Consider the following 22564-nt stretch of genomic DNA (forward strand, 5'->3'; position numbering starts at 1 on the left):
TGACTCCTGAAGGTGAGACAAAACAAGTTGCACATGTATACTACCTGTTTTTGCTGTTTTGGTGTTACTTCAGAGTATCTACGTGACAGATCTATAAACCTGCTTTTGTTGTTCTTTCAGAGTATCTACAATGTACAATAAACATCTAGAATTTTTGTACATACCTGCTTTTGTTGTTCTTTCAGAGTATCTACATGGTACATCTACATTTTTTGTACATACCTGTTTTTGTTGTTTTGGTGTTCCTTCTGAGTATCTCCGTGACACATCTACATACCTGCTTTTGTTGTTTTGGTGTTCCTTCTGAGTATCTCCGTGACACATCTACATACCTGCTTTTGTTTTTTTGGTGTTCCTTCTGAGTATCTCAGTGACACATCTACATACCTTCTTTTGTTGTTTTGGTGTTCCTTCTGAGTATCTCCGTGACACATCTACATACCTGTTTTTGTTGTTTTGGTGTTCCTTCTGAGTATCTCCGTGACACATCTACATACCTGCTTTTGTTGTTTTGGTGTTCCTTCTGAGTATCTCCATGACACATCTACATACCTGTTTTTGTTGTTTTGGTGTTCCTTCTGAGTATCTCCGTGACACATCTACATACCTGCTTTTGTTGTTTTGGTGTTCCTTTTGAGTATCTCCGTGACACATCTACATACCTGTTTTTGTTGTTTTGGTGTTCCTTCTGAGTATCTCCATGACACATCTACATACCTGTTTTTGTTGTTTTGGTGTTCCTTCTGAGTATCTCCGTGACACATCTACATACCTGTTTTTGTTGTTTTGGTGTTCCTTCTGAGTATCTACGTGACACATCTACAGGTGATGATATTCTGAAGGCCTGGTCCTGTTCAAATCTCTCTATCAGACTACACATCCCACTCGTCTCTGCTGCAGGAATATCATCAAAACTATCATCACGATGAAAGGTGGGAGGAGCTGACGGAGATCGTAACTGTGAAAATGGCGGGGGTAAGAAAGCTCTTGGACTTAATCTGTCATCTTCAACATCTCCATTGTCAATTTTGCTATTGTTTGGACAAGAGCCATAACTCTGGTCAGGCAGGTGTTTACTGAATGCAGAAGTTGATGATTTTTGAAGATCAGGTTGTGAAAACGACCTTTGAAAGTCACTAACATTTGAACTATTTGACTCCTGATCACTACTGATGGTTGAACCACTTCGTTGTCTTTGTTGTATCAATCTTCTCATACTAGCTCTCAGATTTTCTGCACTATTTTGTCTCTCTAATCCATCAGTAGAATTATACTTTGGCCCACGATCAGGCAATGCTCTGGGATTTATTTTTCGCTTGTTCCTGCCCCAGTCTTCACTAAGAGTTGACTGGTTCAATCTATTGCATGCTTCCCCATGCATAGAGACAGATTTCTGAACGTTACGACATGGAGTAGGTATAGTATGATTATCAGGTGAACAATGGTGAACAGAATTGTTAATTGTAGCGTTCCATCCGTTCTGACTCGGTGGATCAGGTGGTGGTGGCATGTTCACAACCAATACACGTTCAGAACCAGGTTCCTCCTTACCAAAACCTAGTCCACTATCACTATTGCTGCTGTTACTAGCGGTACGCTGTGGGGCTCTTGAAGGGTCAGTAAAAGCCTGAGACAGAGCTAATTCATTGTCATTAGACACTCCTGGTCTATCTTTATACAAATTACTGATGCATAGAATAACAGGCGTAGCAGATTTAGGAAATTCTGCACAATGATGTCTGTCTGGAGTAGGTGTACATGTTATACCAAACGACTTGGCTTTTTGTGCATGAATGTTATGTGATTTGATTTCAGGATCAACCATGAATACATGACAAGATCCACTAGAAACAGATTCATCCTGACTACCAGCTTCACTTCCAGTTTCGTCACTGTTAGAACAATGTAATGTGACAATCCCAAAGAATCGTTTGTCATCAGGAGTAACACCACTGAATGCTATCCTATCAACTGGATAATGGGCTACAGTTGTTCCCATACAGTTTGTTAACTTGACACCATCTGCCGAAACTTCCATTAATACTAAAGTATGAATTTTTTGTTCAACTCTCAATCTACGTACTGCATTTCGTATTGACTGAATGCGAATATGTGGCTTGTCAGCATCACTGGGCATTTCTAATGAACCAATGTAACCAACAACAACCCGTGTTTCATGAAAACTCTGATTTAATAAACTTTCTTCATCATCACCATCATCATCGTCCATAACAATGAAGGCATTATTAGCTGAAGTATTCGCAACTGAAGTTTTTAATAAAGACGATATACTGTTATTTGCATATGATTTTTTGGCATTTGCCATACCATTTAAGTTTTGATCAACACTACCGTAATGGTTTTTAGATCCCATGAATGCCATTTGTCTGGATGAGTGAGCACTCTGGGTTGTACTCTTTACGATAGCTTGTTTAGCCTGAGGTCTCTGCATGACTGGAGTGACGTGTAATGATCGGGACTGAGATGCTGAACGCCTCTCTACAGGTAAAGGTCCTGCAAACTGATGAAGATCTTTGGAAGAATGTGTCACAGTATTTTCAGCACCTACAGGTGTATGAAGGCGTGCTCTTGACCTAGATATGGCACCTTTGGTATCGGCTGGTTTGGCAAAGTGTGTTTCTTTGTGTCTATGTTCCTGAGAATTATGTTTCTCTCTTTGGTTGCACTCCCCTAAAACTCTTTCACCATGTTTTGATCCATGTCTTTGACGGATTCTATTTGGATATCTAGCTTTAGTCCTATGATGATATTCTTCATCAGATGAATCTGAACTATTGTAACTTTCAGCCACCTGTAAGAGCAGAGTACCTGTACTGGTTCCTACCATGCGTACAACATCATCATGAGGAGCTTTGGCTATGTTTAAATTATTAACAGCTACCAGATAATTGCCAGCTTTTAACCCAGCATATTCAGCTGGACTGTCTTTAACAATGTTACTTAATACACACGGATGCTGACCAGAAATTGTAAATCCATATCCACTTTTACTCCTTGTAACCTCTACTACTCTAAGGCCATGTATTGGTCGCTTTTTCCGACGTTTAGGATGTCCTCCACTTGACCCTTGCTGACTTTGTTGAGGATACATAATGATCTCTAAAAAGATAAAAGTAATGAGTAAGATCATGTAAACATGTACATTGATGTTAATATTAATCATTATTTAAACGCTTGTAAACTTTTTCTCTTAATTCAAAAAATAATAATGTGTCAATGATCAAATAGTTACCACCAACATTTGACATCATACATGTAGGTACCCTTACAAGAGAGGTGTCTCTGACTGTTTTGGATTTTCTTTATTATAGTCACACCAGTATGCCTTCTAAAATCCTAGAAATCACAAAGTTATAAATTATATCTAGTTGTAGAAACCATTGATAGAATGTATAAATCCATGATGGCATGAGATATATAGCATTACCAGCATGAACCATCAAACACCCCTGTATATTGGAATGAGAGTTACAGGACTGTATGTTATATGTATACTGATTTTAACAAATAGCATTGCTATAGCTAGTATTCATGAAAAATTTCAGAAGGGATCATTATGATAACAAGAATTAGTTTATTGCATGAAAAAAAATCAAGTTTGCAAGCTTAGGTATAAATTAGGACTTCCAATCTTTTAAAATACAGACTGAGCAGGTATTTTAAAATAATAATTGTATTTTTATCATACTAATATAAGGGAGATAACCATAACAAACACTTAAGAGTTTTAACAAATATCATTGTCAACTGACATATGTTTTGCACTAACTACAAATCATGTACAAAATAAATGTACATGTGCATGTATGCATAAATAATATATATGATGTGTAATGCAATATAAATAATTACTTATAATGTATATATATATATCACACTAGTCTATAATTCTTTTGAGTACAAGCATTTATGTTCTCAGATAATTGACAATTTGATACAAGAGTGCTTTTCAAGTAAATTTCCCAATAATGCACTCTACATGTAACAACGAATGAATGGATACATGTACAAATATATCATCTTATTAATAGTGTCTAACACAGGTATTTATACACCACAAAGAATCCTGTTCATAGCTGTTTAAGATAAAGCGGTTACATTATTCATGTACATTGATACATTGCATACACATTTTTTATCTAAAGTTTGACTATTGTCAGTTCCTTGGCATTTTATAATGAGTGCACATGTATTTCACTATCTACAGATCTTTAAACAAAAGGCACACTGGAGTGGGCAAATTTATATATTCAGTAATGGAAACCCATAAGCATGATGAGATATAAAAGAACACAGTTCTAATGCCCTTAGTGTTGCCCATACTTTATCTGTCAACATGGTCAATAGGCAAAAAACTAAAATTTCTTTATTTTTAAATACATGAAAATTGGCCTGACTGTATATATGCGATAGGGACTTTGATTTTGCTCATTGTTGAAAGCTGTACAGTGATCTATAGTTGTTAATTTCTGTGTCATATGGTGTCATCAAGACACTGTCTTGTGAAGATTTGTATCATTGGCAATCACACCACATCTTCTTTTATTATATTGAGAGCAAATGCAATGCAATTTTAGATATCATTATTAATATGTCCATGGGGCATTATATGCATAACTCTTTATAACTTCATAAAAATCTGGCAAACATTGTACCTGAGAGAGTGCTTACAAATAAATTTTCCCTTATTTAAGCTAAATATATAGATAGCCTTTTAGGTGTATTACTATCCAGTGGCAAATATAACATGCTTATCAGGATAAGAACATGTTAATGTGATATGAAGTAATGAAAATAAACACTGCTTTGTGCTTCATTTCAAGGCTTTAAAGTTGAACCAGATAAAAGATAGAACAAACGATTTCCTGCTATCAATGAAAACATGGTATGTTCAGAATCCCTTAATGTTATAACTGATAAACATGAACCATATATATGTAACAAAAGTTTTGCAGTTAAAGTTATATCATGAGAATTACACTTTCATTAATATGGACAAAGTAGCACTTGACATATATTTAAACAAAACAACAACAAAAGACATTAGGCATAGTGACTTGTCTGTAGATTTCATTTTTTAAACTTAGTGTGAGCATTAAAGTATTGCATTACATTAGCAAAAAAAATGTTTCAAAGAAGAGTACAACATGTATATGTATGTCTGCACCATATATTACAAGTTACAACAATCTTTAACTTCCTTGATATCAATGCAATCAATATACCTGCATCTTAGTCTTAGACAAATAATATTTGGTTACTTTGTACCTAATGTAGCTCAGCAGAGTTCACGAAATATTTTTTCCCCTGGTGGTCCTTGTAGAAAATCTGCTGGTCCTCACTTAATGCTATTGAAAAATACTAAAATTGTGTCAGTCCTATGCAAAATTTTGGTGGTAAAATCCCGAGGACCACCACTTTTCGTGAACTCTGTAGCTGCATGTCTTAATTGCACATTTATAATACCATGGAAGTAAAATGTTAGTATAATACTTCCATGATAATACAAACGTTCACATAAAATATAGATCAAACTATACCTTGCCAGAAAAAAACATATGTTTCCGTACTACAAAATATACCACACCATATGATAGGGTAAAATGTACCTTAATCTATACTTGAATTCTAATCAACATTATTAACATTACCATAAACAAATTTCCTTTACAAATTTATTCAAAAATAAACCCTTCTTTCAATTTGTCTACATACATGTACCTGGTCTGAATATTTACTTCCATGGATGGAGAAATATTCCTATTGATAGGTTATAATGACCAGCTTTGTATACAAAGTCAGAGACCCACTATTCCTTTACTTTAGATATTCAATACATGTATTCAACATTTGTCTACAATTCCTTTTAAAGATGCCCCTATATAATACATACTAAACATTTAAACTTGGCCTCGAGCAAATATAATTGTACCAACTACCATGAACTCAAATTTATCATCGTTAGACATAATAACTGCACATTCAATTTAACATACAAAAGTACAGAGGAACATTTATAACTTACATGTACATGAATCCCTTAAACTGTTTCCTGTTTTCTGATCAATTAAAACTTTTGTTTTTACAGATTTCAAATCAAATGCATGTACTTAACACTTACATATTGAGCTTATTCAAATCAATTAGTACAACATATATGTTTAATATTAAATTCTTTAAAATTATTTTTGTATTTTTTAATAAAACATAAACAACAAACCTATATATGTTTAATATTAAATTCTTTAAAATTATTTTTGTATTTTTTAATAAAACGTAAACAACAAACCTGCCAGAATTTATTTCAGACAGAATGAGGGAGCGCTACCTACACTGACCTAACAGTAGATTCAAAGTAATCCCTATTACTCAATACTTAAATCTAAAATATGAAATTCAATACAAAAATTATTACATCATAGGTAATCAATGGCGTGTTAACAATCTTGAATTTAACAAATATTTCACAAGATATATATTTTTTGTATAACAGAACCCTTACCTGACTGCTTGAATCATGTTTATTCCTTGATACCAATTTACTCAAGATGGAATATCACAAACAGTCTTTAAGATGTAAGGTTGAAACAAGGTGTCAATTAAATCTTTTGTTTGTATAAATCTTGAATACTCCTTGTTATATTGATAATATATATCAACTGTAGATCAGAGTCCCCAGTATTTTTCGAATGTAAATAAACAAACAAATTAGGTATACTATTGTCTCTTGTCTTCAGCAATAAACCATCTATACAAATAAATAAGTACTATGTCCCAAGGTTTTATGACCGAACACTAAACATCCTCACCAGGGGGAGAAAAACAAGATCAATGACAAAGAGAACTGACCATTCATAAACTATGTCCACTGATGCGTGTAATAACAATGCATAGACATCTGATTAAATATTGATATGTTTGTTAATTTGATATGAAATGTGACAATTTAATATCAGGTACTTTCCTTTAAATAAGTATGATAAAATCTTTTCTGTTTTTATTTTGTTACTTTTTAAAATCAATTGATTAAACATTACAATTTTATTTTACTTCATTATTAATACATGTACATGGAAATATCATTGTAATAATATACCTATGAAATTATTAAATATATATATAAATATGTGCCTGACACAATAATTGGATAATAAATGGATTGTCAACCAGTTTCATATAATAACCCCATTGAAACCTTATAGAGTCTAAAAGGACTCACCAAAACTTCAACTTAATTCACAAAAGGATTATTGAATTTTAAGGGGAAGTTTTAACTGAAGTCATATGCATTCCTTGAATCTTATACTGTGGATTCATTATTATTCGTTGTATACCCATTTTCGTGGATTTCGTGGGCACAGTCAAACCATGAAATTAAATATTCAACGAATGATAATTTTTGTAGAGGTTTGTATGCAGACTTCAGCAAAACCACGAAATTAAATATCCACGAATATGCAAGCTTTTCTTAATCCACGAAAATTAGTACCCACGAAAATAAATGAATCCACAGTAAAATAGATCGAGAATCAATGTGTCCATGGGACACAGCTGATGCCTCTACTTGCATTTCATACAATGTACTAATCATAAAGGAACATAACTCAAGAACTGGGAAGTGACACTACCCAAAAGTGCACTTGATCTGTATTTTCTGGTATTAAGTATTGTGTATAAGTATCATAGCGTTTGGTTGAGGCAAACTTAAGTTAGAGCATGGGAATGAAAAAATCAGCATTTTGTAAAGGGGAATACCTCTAGAACAATTAAAATGACACCCCAAAATTCAAAGGAGTAGGGCATTTAGACCTGGTTTTTTCCCAAGAAAATATAATGTTTGATAACTTTCTCAGATTGGCACGTAATGTTTAAACATGCATAGGGTAAACAAATATCAATGAAAAACAATAAGATTTTAATGTGATGACGTCACAATTACGTCATAAGATGAACTGTTTTCACCAAAATTATGAAAAATACAGAATTAATGCAGTTTTCTATCTTTAATTCTGTTGTGGATACATCATGCGCAGCAAAGAAACAACAAATAATTTAACAGAAGCTTTATTATATCTTTTGACAAAATCTGACTTATAAAGTTGTTTCTTGGGTGCGCACATACTTTTTCAATCTAAAATATACTTAAAAATTTGATGAAATACAATGAAAATCACAAAACTTCACAAAATATGCAAATTAAGTGATGATTTGTTTCCATGGTAACTGGCTCAATGTCCAAAATTGTTTTGTTTTTCTGAATACCTTGTACCTAAGATATTGTACAATAATTTAAAAATATGTATGATAACTATTAAATTTTTTAATTGGTTAAAGTGATGCCACCAAACTTGATCTGTGTTTTGAGGTAATAGGTAATTGTGTATATGTATTGTATCAAATGGTTGAGGCAAACTGAAGTTAGAGAATGGAAACCAACTTTGGGACATACAAATAAAATTGATGCTGTTAAAATTGAGGATTTATATGTATATGAACATGTTTAACGTCTAAGCCTAGATGATGTAATTGAAGACAACTCAGATATAGATTTAACAAAGGTTCCACCAGAGAACACTAACATAATTTTAAATTCTCCTATCACAAGAAGATATTTTGAATATTGTTGAAAAACTTTAAAATAATAAGGCTTCTGAATATGATGGTATTGTGAATGAACATATTAAACATAGGGTTAAGGAAATGTTGCTCATCTATCACAAGCTTTTCAACATTTTTTTAAATACTGGGAAGGTCCCAGATTCATAGACAATAGGAACTATTCAACAGGGGTATCATAGGGGAATTCTGATCCCGGATCCGGCTTATTGTTTTGTCAGATTCTCGCTTACACTATGTACGTAAGCAATTCTCATCTTTTTGTCATTTTCCAGTTCCCTCTAGACCTTATTTCCCGTTTTCACGACACAAAAGTTTTACTTTCACATGTCACGCTAGCAAAATATCAGCAATCCTGCGTCACGCTTAGACCCCCATGAGACCCACTTCAACAGATTTTCAAAAATAAATGCAATAAATGGGTCATTATCAAAACAATATGCAAACTATGTTATTTGGTCTCTTTAAGTCACAGACATGAAAATATATAAAAAAAAACAAGTGCTGCGCAGGGTGCAGCTTTATACAACTGCAGATGTCGAACCCTGAACGATTGGGGCAAGTATGGACACAACATTCAAGAATGGTACAGCTCTGAATTAGGATTGTGATAGAATTGTTTACACAATATGAGTTTCTGACACATAAGCAAATGTCAAGATCTTACAAATCTATTGTACAATATTGTGAAATTAAAGATTTCCTCTTCAAAAATTTGCAATTTGAGAAATTTTGAAAAAAAATCAAAACTACTACCACCCCCCTTTTGTTGCAATTGATCCAAAACCTGACATTCCATTACACATAATTTACAGGAAGTGTAAAGAGGTATATCTGAACATACCCTACATTGTATGTTAAATATTTCTGATTTACTTCCCTTAAACTGCTTTTAAATTGTCTAAATTGTCCATTGACCAGAAAAACCTAGTTTTACTCCCATTTCCACCCCCCCCCCCCTAATTCCAATACATGTTGATCCATAACCCCCCAAAGTCAATACTAAACATCACTTCATGGTATAGAAACTTGTGGAATAATTTCAGAGAGATTCATACACTTAAAAAGTTTGAAACATTTTGTGCCCCCTTTATCATGTTTATTGCCCCTAATAACTTAACTCTTGAGACCAAAACCCCAAAAGTTAATCCTAACCTCCCTTTAGTGGAATTGAACCTTCTGGTAAAAATTTAAAGAGATCCATTCACTATAACTAAAGTAATTGTCCAGAAACAAATTGCGTCTAAGGATGACGACAACGCAGAAAACAACATGATATCATTATACATCGATGACCCAAAAAAGAATGTGCGGTCGTATAATAACATATGTTACTATACATAATATGTAATACATATAATAGTTTTGTGATACACTATATACAGTTTACAGTATGAAATGTTATAAAAACATCCTTACTGTTTCCTGAAACCTATGGATATAGCCAGAATTAATTGTTATTGTTTTCTATAATACCTTTCAGACCTAAAATAGAACTATTATTCTTTTTCTTTGATATTAGGAGTAGATTAACTATTTATTGCATTTTGATATATGTTTGTACATACAATTTTAGAGCTCGAGGTGAATGTTGGTTTCATAATAAAAAAAATCCATAAAAAGAAGAGTCTCATTTTTTTAAGTCACTGGTGTAACCAAAAGGCAAATTGATTGGGTAAGAGTAATCTTTCTCAAGATTTCAGCATTTACAATAGTTTCTCTCCTAGCACTGTTAGCTGTAAGCATGTTATGCAAAAGAAAACAACAATCTGTGTTGACTATTATTTAAAAAATCTTTAGAGTAGGTAAAAGCTATATAAATATTAGAAAATGAAAATGCATATAGTGTCAACATGGTTAATGGTGTAAAAGTAGACATATATAAAATTAATTAATACAGTGATACTGAATATTTTTTATAAACTACTTACAAGTTAAATAACACAATTTTAATTAATCCAGAATAAATCTCTTCTGCACCATCTTTTGACCTGTACTTGTGTTACTCAGCTAAAACCTGAAATTAAATAATATTACAAATGTTTCACTAATTATAATCATTGAGTCAAAATATATCTCAAAAGATTACATCCATACAATAATACATCATGTACATTGTTATGTGACCCACTATGGTAGGCAGGGCAAAATAGAGAATCAATATATATGTCGTGTACAAGTTGCGATTTTGTACAGGTTATAACATGTACAAAAAAATTGTACATGTTATAACTTGTATAATGCAAAAATACAAGTTATAACATGTACAAAAGTACCTCATACATGTTATAACCTGGGTATTTTCCTTTTATCGCAACATATGATATTGGCTAATGACCTCAATAACTTTTTTATTATTCCTTCATGTTAGTGTGTTTTGTCCTTTTTTGATACAGTAAATGTCCAGGGGTCGGTATCACAAAGCATTCCTAAGACCTGTCCTAAGAAATAGACATGTCTTATGATCCTCTTACGACTATCTTTGGACATATCTTTATTTGATGAATTATCAGGGTTCTCACTAAGGCGAGTCTATGAGTCCTGGACTCATCAAAATTTGTCAGGACTCACCATTTTCAAAACTTGTGAGTCCACAGATGCATCAAACATTTTGTCAAGATTGAAATATTTTGTATAAACTGAACATAGTTTAATACAAATATCATCATTTAATGGCAAAAATTTAAAAGTGATCTGAATTTAATGTCATTTCATTGCTCTGTTAGGAAATGGAGACTAAAATATTACATTATATTGCAATAAGACATTTTCTTCTTGCTGTTGGACTCATCATGGCTAAAAATGACAAGTCCCTGGACTTGCCTTCAAAAATCCTTAGCGAGAACCCTGAATTATAATTGTGAGTGTCCACTTTGAAGGCAATAGTAAAATACTTTCATTCTAGTTGACACTAAAAGACATAAGAAGTTATCCAGGACAGATGTGTCTACAAATAAAATTGGGAATTGAAATCGGGTAGGTGTCTAACGACAACAACCCGCCAATGGAGCAGACAACATCCAAAGGCTACAAATAAATGCTTTCAAAGTAGAGGATATATAATTAAAATATCAAAATGACATTCGCCTCATGCAATGATCTTATAGTTTATAAACAAAAATTGAGTAATAAATTTACATACAATGACATAAGTCATGCTGAAGGCCAAAAATGTTGAAGGGTAGATCCAAAGATATTGATAATGAAGCGTGGTCCAATGAAAACTATTTCAGCTCTCTCTTGCTTTTACAGAGTAAGCATATAAGACATTATTTTAGTCTTTGCATGCTATAAAAACGAGAGGGAGGAGTATTTCCCAAAATTATAAAGAATCGTTCTTAAATTTTTTTGGAAGAATTTAGAAACTAGTATATAATGTAATTGTCATTGAGGAATGCAAGCTTTAAGTTAATAGTTTTACACTTATTTAAACCATGATGGACTGCATAAAACATACAATTACATGAAAACACATTTTGCCAACATTATTCATGAAACATATATTTATGAAACTTTGTGATCATTGTCTTTTACAGAAAAAGACACGTTATTGCCTTTTTGTTGTTGTTCTTTATGCATTGGTGAATTTAAATGTATATTTTACTTCTTTAAGATTTATTTTAAATTTTGTACAAGTTAAAACCATTTTTAAGCAATATTTTGTACAGGTTATAACATGTATGAGGTACTTTTGTACATGTTATAACTTGTATTTTTGCATCATACAAGTTATAACATGTACAATATTTTTGTACATGTTATAACCTGTACAAAATCGCAACTTGTACACGACATATATATATATATTTATCTTATGTAAATAAGCATTGACAAATCAATGAAATTGAATTACTTCTACTACCATGCAATGATTTCCGGGACTGTACTGTAAATTTATACCAATACAACATGTATTAGTGAACTGTGGATCCTCTATGACCATGATGACACACAATGTTTAACATAACAAATTAGCACAAACAACAAGACAATTGTGATTTTTTTTAAAACTTGCTACATGAAAACTGTAGAATAGTCACAAGCACCATACAGGTGAGGTATTTTACATTTAGAAATTAAAGTGAGTATATTTCAAAGAGATCCATAAACCCTTCCACAAGTTATTATCTGGAAACTAGATGCTCTGCTCAAGCGGGTGCAGCTTTATGTGACCGCAGAGGTCGAACCCTGAACAGTTTGTGCAGGTATGGACACAACATTCAAGCTTGATATAGCTCTGAATTTTGATTGTGATTAAATAGTTGACATACATGTAGCATAGGTTTCTGACAAAGAATGAATGTGGTCTAATAAACTTTACAATTTTTTTGTTGCTTTTGAGCAATACACTATGCTGTTGAATATTAATCGCCTCAAAACAAATATTTTTAATAAATTCTGAAATCTGAAATGAGAAAAATTGTAGCCGGGGGCCCTCCTTTTTTCACCTACCCCCTTTCCCATATTTCAAAAAATTTCTAATAGCGTTTGCAACAATAAGTACTCATTTAAATTTATTAAAATATAAAATGTTTGTTTTTCTGGTTAAATGACATCTTTTTTAAAAGAAGTGTAAGGGAGGTAATCCAAAAGAAATGTTTGAACTACATCACACTGCTTTTAACATGTTTAAATATGTGTATTGAAAATTTGCCAATATATATAAAATTAACTTCAGTATTAAAAAACACAAAGTTTGAAACCACAAAAAGGAAGTTTTAGATTGAAGGGCCAAGTGAGCTTTTCTCATCACTTGGTTTCCTGCGTCGTTAACTTTTACAAAAATCTTCTCCTCTGAAACTACTAGGCCAAATTTAACCACAATCATCACTAGGGTAACTATTTGAAAAAATGTGTCCGGTGACCCAGCCAAACAACCATGATGGCCGCCATTACTACTCTACTACTGAATGTGTTGAAACCAGCCTCTCTTAGTCTATTACGTACAGTTTGGGCAGATATCTGGGATTATGCCTCCCAGGTGTTTGTCTAGGGGTAATTATAGTTAGCAAAAACTGATCCCTGAAATGAGTGAATCTTAATCAACGGTCTTGGCTTAACCTCATTTCTCTTGGACGTCCACTACGTTGTCTGTCATTTGAGGACACAGTCTGTCTTAAGGATGTACTTAGGTGATTAAAGTAAAATTAAAGAAATCAAGAATTCAAAGTTGACAATTAAACCTGGAAGAGTATTAGTTAAGGATCTTTACATTGATTATCTACATGTATCACCCATTGAACATTGAAAGAACTTGACAAATGTGTAAGCAGCATCATCAGCCACCAGAGTCAGTCAACCAGCTACGAGCTGCCTTAGTGGAAGATTGGAATAACATTCTACAAGCATTTATTTTTATTCAGCATTTAATTAGATCAATGCATTGGAGATTGACTGCTGTTATCAACGCAAGAAGTGGCCATACATGATCAATGTTATCACTTCAACTTTTGGTTTTGACGACATCTTCGAACAGTCGATGCAATGAGGAAAATTAATTATGATCTGTCATTCTTAAGTATGTATGATTTTATATTGTTCCATAAAATACAAAACGTAATAACATTGTTGGAAAATAAATGGAAGATATTTTTGATAAATAAATCTAGGTATCGTTTCTTTTTGTGGCTAGGATATATGTAGTCCGAGATTACTCTGACGTCCGACGGCTGTTTAGCCAGACAAGCTGGGGCCGTGGGACGTCAGAGCTTGTCCCATATCAAAAAGTGGATATTTGCCCACCCAAAATAGATGCGCTACTTCCTCGCTTCTGGAGCCGACTGAGGGCCTTGGAATTATAAAAATCGGGCATCAATCTCTTCAGTTTTCATTTATCTCTTCATTTATGTATGTTTCACCTACCTGCCAAACCTTTAATTTTCTATATTGTAACATTTTTCACAGAGACTCATGATTTCTCCATGTTGCCTTTCATTTTCAAAGATTATCACGTGACCACGAGAAAACAGTGCAAATGACCATAATGTAACACCTCGTTCATTTACGCTGTGTTACCTAAATGTCCGAGAGCTGCCGATTGTTATCGTGGTCGGAACTAAATGCTAGTTAGAAAAAACGTGGTTGCTTCTAGATGTTATTCATCGATCTCCTATAAAGGAGGTAACAAAATATAAATATTTGCATATTTGAGTCTCGAGGCCACGAAATCTCTCGTAACTTGACATCCATTTGAAAGTGAAAGTCAAAAATGGAGAAATCATGGGTCTCTGTGAAAAATGTTAAAATATAGAAAATTAAAGGTTTGGCAGGTAGGTGAAACTTACATAAATGAAGAGATAAATGAAAACTGAAGAGAATGATGCCCGATTTATATAATTCCAAGGCCCTCAGTCGGCTCCAGAAGCGAGGAAGTAGCGCATCTATTTTGGGTGGGCAAATATCCACTTTTTGATATGGGACAAGCTCTGACGTCCCACGGCCCCAGCTTGTCTGGCTAAACAGCCGTCGGACGTCAGAGTAATCTCGGACTAGGATATATGTAATATGTTACAGATAGTTGTCTCATAGCTATTGGCAATCATACCACCTTGGCTAATTCTTGTAAATTTTTGCAAATTTAACCGTTTGATAATTTGTACAAGTCTGTGTGACACGACTCACTTTTCGGGGCGAATTGACCCGCAAGGTAATTTACTATAATTTTAGGTCGAAACGACCCGTCACAATAAACAGCAACTTGATAGTTTGTCGATGAACAAACTTGAATACTATTATTTTTTGCAACTGTGTATACGAAATTAAAAGAAAATAACTGGATATGGAAAAAAGTTCAATAAAATTTGACCAATGCTTGCAAATAATTTATAGCCCATGCCAATCATTGGAAATTCGGGCACCTGCTAGATACTATATTCACATTACTAGCTATGTATGGTTTTCATACTACAACAAAATGAAGAGAAAATAAACGTTGCAACTGATACCTTTATCAATTATACCATTTCGTTATCATGTTCATATAATAATGACAACTTTTCATTATTCAACCGATGTTTGTTGTTGTTCTTCCAAAATGGTTGACATACCGTCACATGAACTGTAGATGATATCCCATTGGTTGATTTTTAAATACCGCAAATATTCAAATTTTCAAATTATCTGACAATTTTTTTAACTGCCTGAACCAGTGGTTTCTCACAGATGATCACAGATAAACTAAAACAGTAACATGAAGCAACAAGCTATTTTAGTTTTACGTGTCTTCAAATATGGGTATTATACATCTATGGTACTAACTAATCACTAGTTATTTATGGAGTGAGAGTGGAGTGTTCGAATGCAACAAAATGAATGGAAGTTTTTAACGACCTTGACTGGCTACAGCCCCTGCACGGTCGGTCCTGACGTTTTAGCGTTATATTTTGTTGTGAAATTCGAGTTGTAGAATGTTAGGAAGATCAAGGAGTTATACGTCCTTTGGAAGATGAATGTTTTGTTTAAATTAAAAAACAACTTGAAAAGTTTTCATTACAAATCTCAATTCTACAGTTATAACTATATATTTCAGATATTGTGGTCACAGTATTATCATAAATAACCATTGGTTCATGTCACAGTTGTTTTTGAAATGATGAAATGGGCACACTACGTTTGCGCGCATTTGGGGATTAAAATGTTTTATGTTTGTGCGGAGCTTTTGGTTACATTTGAACGCATTCATTTTACAGGTAAGCTCAGGCAAAAATATAAATAAATATTAAATTAGATTATAATAAATGACTATATTTTTTTTTGTATTTTCATTAAGGATATGACTATCAATTATCAATTTCAAAAATAGTTTGTTAATTCAAATTATATATTTTTCATATTGAATTCTAAAACCAAGTATAAACTCAGTTATAGCTTAAGGTCAAGTTACAATAAACCTGCTATGTCACAGATTTTCTTAAAACTTTGCTTACACCTTTGACTTGTTTAATTTTATCTGATAATAGAAAAAAATATGCGGCTTTATCTCTTTTTTCCCCTGCCTTAATTATGAACTTATACTAACGGAAAGGGTACTGATACTTGTAAATAGATGAACAAATTAATAAATAGATAAGTATTATTGCCTTTATTTTACCTGAGTTTACTTGAGTTTACCTGTCAAAAAAATGCGCGCAAACGTAATGATTTTTGCGCGCAAACGGAATGCACCGGATGAAATATGCCCTCTCGTTATCTCATTTAGTCCCAGATTACTCTGACGTCCAATTAATGGCTGTTTTGCAAACCGACTGACGTCCAACGGCTGTGTTGCCAGATTGTCTGGCTTTTTTTACAAAACAGCGGCGGCGTTGGACGTCAGAGTAATCTCCGACTATATCTCATCGTGCCTTGCTGGAAGTACCAATAGAAATTTTACCAACACTTGTCGTCTGTCATCTTATTTCCACGAAATCATATTTGTTATATATATTTTCAGTCTCTAACAGCATTTATAAACCAAATGATCATGCATGCTTTACAAAATAGTAATCATTATGAAAATCTTACCCCTCACCCGAAAACTACTACCAAACCAATAAAAAAAAATGGCCAATGATTGAGCCAAACGCACATTTTTAGCCCAACATGTATGTCCGTGAAGATAAAACGATGTTAAACTAGTATGCACATCTTCAATATAGGATCGGATGAGTTGTGATGCATACTGAATTGTATACGGAGCGGACCGCTTTGAGCCAAGGCTCCGTGTTGAATGTCGTACTTTAACCTATAATGGTAAATACTTTTAAAAATTGTTATTTGGATGGAGAGTTGTCTCATTGGCACTCATACCACATCTTCCTATATCTATATATTTTTTTTCAGAGACAAGTGCATCATCCATGTCACCATTAATGGTTTTTAATATCTAAATTAGATAAGGTACTATCCATCAAATTCATTTTGGACGGACAATTTCAGTGGTCAGTATATAAAGAAAATCTAAGACGTGCTTAACCAATGTGGCGTTCTTTACAAGAAAGTTAGGACACGAAAGTTATTCTTTACAATTTCCATCCCGTCCAACCTAAATAATCTTCATACATACTGTTAGTCTTCCCGTATAATTTCGTATATATATTGGCGGCCGCGCATATTTATATATATAAATAGATAGATTATAACACCCTTTATCAGCTCGAAAGCCGAAAGACTCGATGGGTGATTTTTTTAACTAGGGGCTGATAAATCAAGGTAAATAAGGTGTGTATTAATTTAAGAAGTTTCTGAAAAAGTTCATCAAAAAGATACCAAGACCTTGCTGATTAATATTCTGTATTAACATCACAAATCATGCATGCTGGTCTTGAAGTAGAGATTCTATGTACTGACGTTGTTTATCGTCTGAATTATGTTGAGTCTTCTTTTTGTTTGTCTTTATATCATTTTTGTTTACCCTTACTCACTGTTGAGTTCATTTTTGTAAAATGCTTTTGGCGTGGATCGGTATTTACATCCCGCCATTGTGTTATTGTACTATGATCATTGTTGCACCTGGTCTTTCATTTTTGCTTATTTTACTTTGTCAATATCATATTTTGCTTTTCTTTCCTGAATTATAGTATATTGACTGCTGTATCTCTATTTTTGATATTTTTACCTATCATGTCTGTTTTTTGCCAATGAATTTTAAAATTGTATACTATACAAATCCTTGTTTTTACTCACACATTCTTGTCAATGTGATGGAATTTTATTCGACTGTCATACAAGTGAGAGGTTAGGCTTGCTTTAGAACCGACCAGATTAATCCAACTGATTTTCTACAAGACAATGACTGTACCAAATCAAGATTATGATAGTTGTTTTGCATTTTTTGTTTTAAATGTTTTAGCTTTTGATTTTGCCATTAGATAAAACTTCCCGTTTGAATTTTCCTTGGAGTTTGCTGTTTTGCTATTTCATATTTGTTTATAAGATGTCTCAGTTAAGAAATAATTGATGCAAGCTATACTTTATTGTAGTTTTAACATTTGTAGGCATTACATTCGTGATTATTTTTGCCCGAGCGATAAATACTTAAGGAAAAGACAATTCTTTGAGAATTTCAAAAGAAAAGATCGCATCACCGTGAGTTTATTCTGGCTAAAATACAAAACAGGAAAATCCGATGTAGAATCCTTCAGAAAATGCACTATTTTAGAGTTACCTCCCCTTACAATGGCAATTTAAAAAAAATAAAATAAAAAACAAACAAAAATAATCAACATTTTAAAAAATATTTTTATAAATTGGTTCTTTTTAATGAAAATTCATATTAAATATCTGCATTCCTGCAACAAATTTGGCTAACTTGATAGAAAATGATTTGAATCTGGACCTTTGGTTCACTGTTTTTTACACTACAAGATGGAGGAACCCAAGATTTCAAGATTTTATTGTAAAGCAACGCTCAGACACATATATGTGTAACATGAGGTAAATATATACAATTGTAAACATGATTTATAATACTAAGGTAACATTTAAAAAAAATCATAATAAAAAAAAACAATAAAAAAAAAAATCAGACAAATTAATATACATATCACGATAAGTTATTCAGCTTTTTTATAAAAGATGCCACCCGTCTATATAAATTAACATTTAAAAGATAATATTACAGATAATTTCTGCTTACTTAGATGCTTCGTATAATAACCAGTTGAGGAGACTAATTTCTTGGCATGATACAATTCCTTGACATGTTTCAGCAAAAAACATTATAAAAAAAACCTAGGTAACTGCAAACAATTAAAACTAAATGAAAAAAAATAATTAATCTGCTGCGGTAGAAAATTGAGTGAAATCTGGGACTATTAGTCCTAAGTGAAATCGACTATGATTTATGTACACAGTGTGACCCGTCGGATCCAGAATTTTTCTGGCCCCCCTTAAATCCGCCTCTGGTACAGCTAAATTATTATATACTCTGACGGCTCTGACGTCAGTGAGATGATTCCGAAAATTTGAACACCTCTCTACCGATATTGATCTGCACTTTAATTTTTATGAAGTCTACTTTCGCTTTCGTTTGGTTGACAACTTTTTTAAGGAACAAACTCTACACGTATTCGGGAATTTTAAGAATCTTTTCTAAAGAAGGTATGTTCTAGTTTATGTATCTATCAATTGCAAAAAGCTTTATTTGTTTAAATTGTGCCAACTCAGTGGTATCAGGAATAACTTTACCTTTAGTCTTTACTGACAGGAAAACTGATACCAACATTTTCAAGTTTACCTGCTTCATAATTTTGAATCAATTTTTTATTTGATATCTTCCTTTTATTATCTCCCATTTCAATCCAAATCTCCATAGGAATTTTAAAATTGATTTTTTTAGTTTTCCTCAAGTTAGGTTTTGTTGGACTTTTTTCTTTGAGTATTTACGGTATAATGCTATTTAAAAGATTAAAACTTAAAAATCTTCTGTTGCAATTTCTTCAAGGTTACGTTCAATTTTATGTTAGATTAACTGGACTATATATGTTTTAAGAAAATAAAAATAAAAAATGATGTCACCGAATTTGTTTTCTTGCTACAAGTAAGAATACCAAAAATCCCTATTAGTCCAGTATATTTTTTCACTAAAAAAGTTATCTCCCATTAAAAGGCTGATTTGAAAAAAAAATGATTCTTAAAACAAACAAAAATGGTACTCAATCACCAAGTTTTCTTTATATAAATATACAGTCTAACCATTACATTGCAAATCTGTCTCCAAATATTCAGATTTGGGCAAATAACTAGACCGATTATGAACTGTGATCGTACAATCCGAGATGGCCGTATACCATGCAGGGGCGGATGCAGGAATTTTCGAAAGGGGGGGTGCTAACCCAGGGCAAAGGGGGGTTGCAAAACATATGTCCCGATACAAATGCATTGATCGGCAAAAATAAAGGGGGGGTGCGCACCCCCGGAACCCCCCCTCTGGATCCGCCACTGCCATGGTCGGCAGTGTCAAGTAAATTATCAAATGATACGGAAAGTGACATTTGTCAAACACGAAATTACAAATTATTCACCATATTTAAAAAATAATGTATAGGAACCATATATTTTTGTAATCAGCGTACAATAAGCTATCATTTGACACTGGAAACGACATGAATATTTTTGTATAAAAGTAGACGTTTTCCAGGTGGGAAGAACTTCTATTTTGCTGTTGTAAAGCATGAATTCAGATCCATCTAAGGGAAGAACATTTTGCAGTTAAACATATCTGTCACATTATTAGAAATACCTATATGATTTTTCGGTTTATATGCATTTTAGAATGGCTACACCAAGCAAAGCTGGTAATCTTCGTTTTATTGATCAGGAGGAAGGTAAGATTTCGTAAATTCTGTTATTTTGATACCATTGTAAATGAAATTTAAAAGAAAAATGTTCTGTTATTCAGCTTTTCATCTAAATGTACATTATGCATGCTTTTTTAATAGATTAACCTCTTCAACAACTTATACATGTATGCACATGTTTTATATTTTAATACTGGGGGCGAAGAATTTCTTATGAGATAAGATATAGTCTATTGCTAACAATGAGTTATTCCTCATACTTATAGATTAACGTTGATCATCTCAACAAGATTGATTTTCCTGCTTGAGCCGGTATGGCGAAAGTGAGAAATGCAATCCAGTTGAGATGACAAATGATAATCTGTTTATCGCTATTTTACCTATGACACATTGTCAATTTCATTAGCAACGCTATGTGCCTCCTTAGTTTCTAGCGATAATTTTCCATCTCCAGCAAGTAGCTTAATTGATATGAAAAATTATCACAAAAAAGATCAAAGGAAAAATGCACAAATTAGCGATAAAGTAGAATATCACAATTTTTAGCTCACCTCACTCTTTTCTCATCACATGGTCCATTGTCGTCCTTCTTCTTAAACTTTTACAAAAATATTCTCCTCTGAAACTATTGGGCCAAATTTAACCAAACTTGACCACAATCATCTTTGGGGCATCTAGTTTGAAAATTGTGTCTGGTGACCTGGTTAATCAACCAAGATGGCCACCATGGCTAAAATTAGAACATTGGGATAAAATGAAGATTTTTATACGACTGCAAATATTGAAAATTATTTGAACGTATATATTGGTATCACGTTGATGGCGTTGTCGTCGTCGTCCAAAGACATTTGGTTTTCACACTCTAACTTTAAGAGTATAAGTAAATAGAAATCTATGAAATTTAAACACAACGTGTATGACCATAAAAGGAAGGTTGTGATTGATTTTTGGTGTTTTGGTCCCAACAGTATAGGAAATTAGGGCCCAAAAAGTCCCAAATAAGCATTTTTCTTGGTTTTCACACAATTACTTTATTATAAGTATCTTTGAAATTTTAACTTTAGTAAAAGTAAATAGAAATCTATGAAATTTTAACACATGGTTTAAGACCACTAAAGAATGATTTGGATTGATTTTGGGAGTTTTGGTCCCAACGAATTAGGGGTCAAAAGGGGCCAAAATTAAACTTTGTTTGATTTCATCAAAAAATGAATTATTGGGGTTGTTTAATATGCCAACTCTAACCATGTATTGAGATTCTTATTTTTTGGTCCTGTAATCAAAATGGTCTACATTAAGGTCCAAAGGGTCCAAAATAAACTTGGCTTTATTCTAACAAAAATTGAATTCTTGGGGTTCTTTGGTATGCTGAATCTGAACATGTACTTAGATTTTTGATTATGAGTTGGTCCAAATCAGGGTCCAAAATTATTATATTCAGAATGGTGCAATAGCAAGAAATTTTCAATTGCACAGTATTCCGCAATAGCAAGAAATCTTCAATTGCACAGTATTGTGCAATAGCCAGAAATTTTTAATTGCACAGTATTGTGCAATAGCAAGAAATCTTCAATTAGACAGTATTGTGCAATAGCAAGAAATCTTCAATTGCACAGTATTGCGCAATAGCAAGAAATATCTAATTGCAC

General features: G+C 32.9%; 2 protein-coding genes across 7 annotated transcripts in view; one reads left to right on the top strand and one right to left on the bottom strand.

The window, feature by feature from the left end:
- Nucleotides 1-15711, bottom strand: part of LOC134714656 (regulator of G-protein signaling 12-like) — a 49929-nt gene extending 34218 nt beyond the window's left edge. For 2 of the 5 annotated variants that reach the window (XM_063576090.1, XM_063576087.1), the window contains exons 1-3: nt 15582-15710; nt 10569-10654; nt 773-3120 (exon numbers count right to left, since the gene is read on the bottom strand). In XM_063576090.1, coding sequence (XP_063432160.1) covers nt 773-3112 — 2340 coding nt within the window. In that variant the 5' untranslated portion in view covers nt 3113-3120; nt 10569-10654; nt 15582-15710. Of the gene's footprint in view, nt 1-772; nt 3121-6523; nt 6773-10568; nt 10655-15581 lie in introns of those variants that run through there. The other 3 variants (XM_063576091.1, XM_063576089.1, XM_063576088.1) reach the window with 3 other exon arrangements.
- A 3916-nt stretch (nt 15712-19627) lies between these two features.
- Nucleotides 19628-22564, top strand: part of LOC134714657 (uncharacterized) — a 36025-nt gene continuing 33088 nt past the window's right edge. For both annotated transcript variants that reach the window (XM_063576092.1, XM_063576093.1), the window contains exons 1-2: nt 19628-19716; nt 20890-20942. In XM_063576092.1, the coding sequence (XP_063432162.1) occupies nt 20891-20942 (52 nt within the window). In that variant the 5' untranslated portion in view covers nt 19628-19716; nt 20890. The remainder of the gene's footprint in view (nt 19717-20889; nt 20943-22564) is intronic.

The sequence above is a fragment of the Mytilus trossulus genome, chromosome 4 (assembly GCF_036588685.1).
Source record: "Mytilus trossulus isolate FHL-02 chromosome 4, PNRI_Mtr1.1.1.hap1, whole genome shotgun sequence".
NCBI classification, from domain to species: Eukaryota; Metazoa; Mollusca; class Bivalvia; order Mytilida; family Mytilidae; genus Mytilus; species Mytilus trossulus.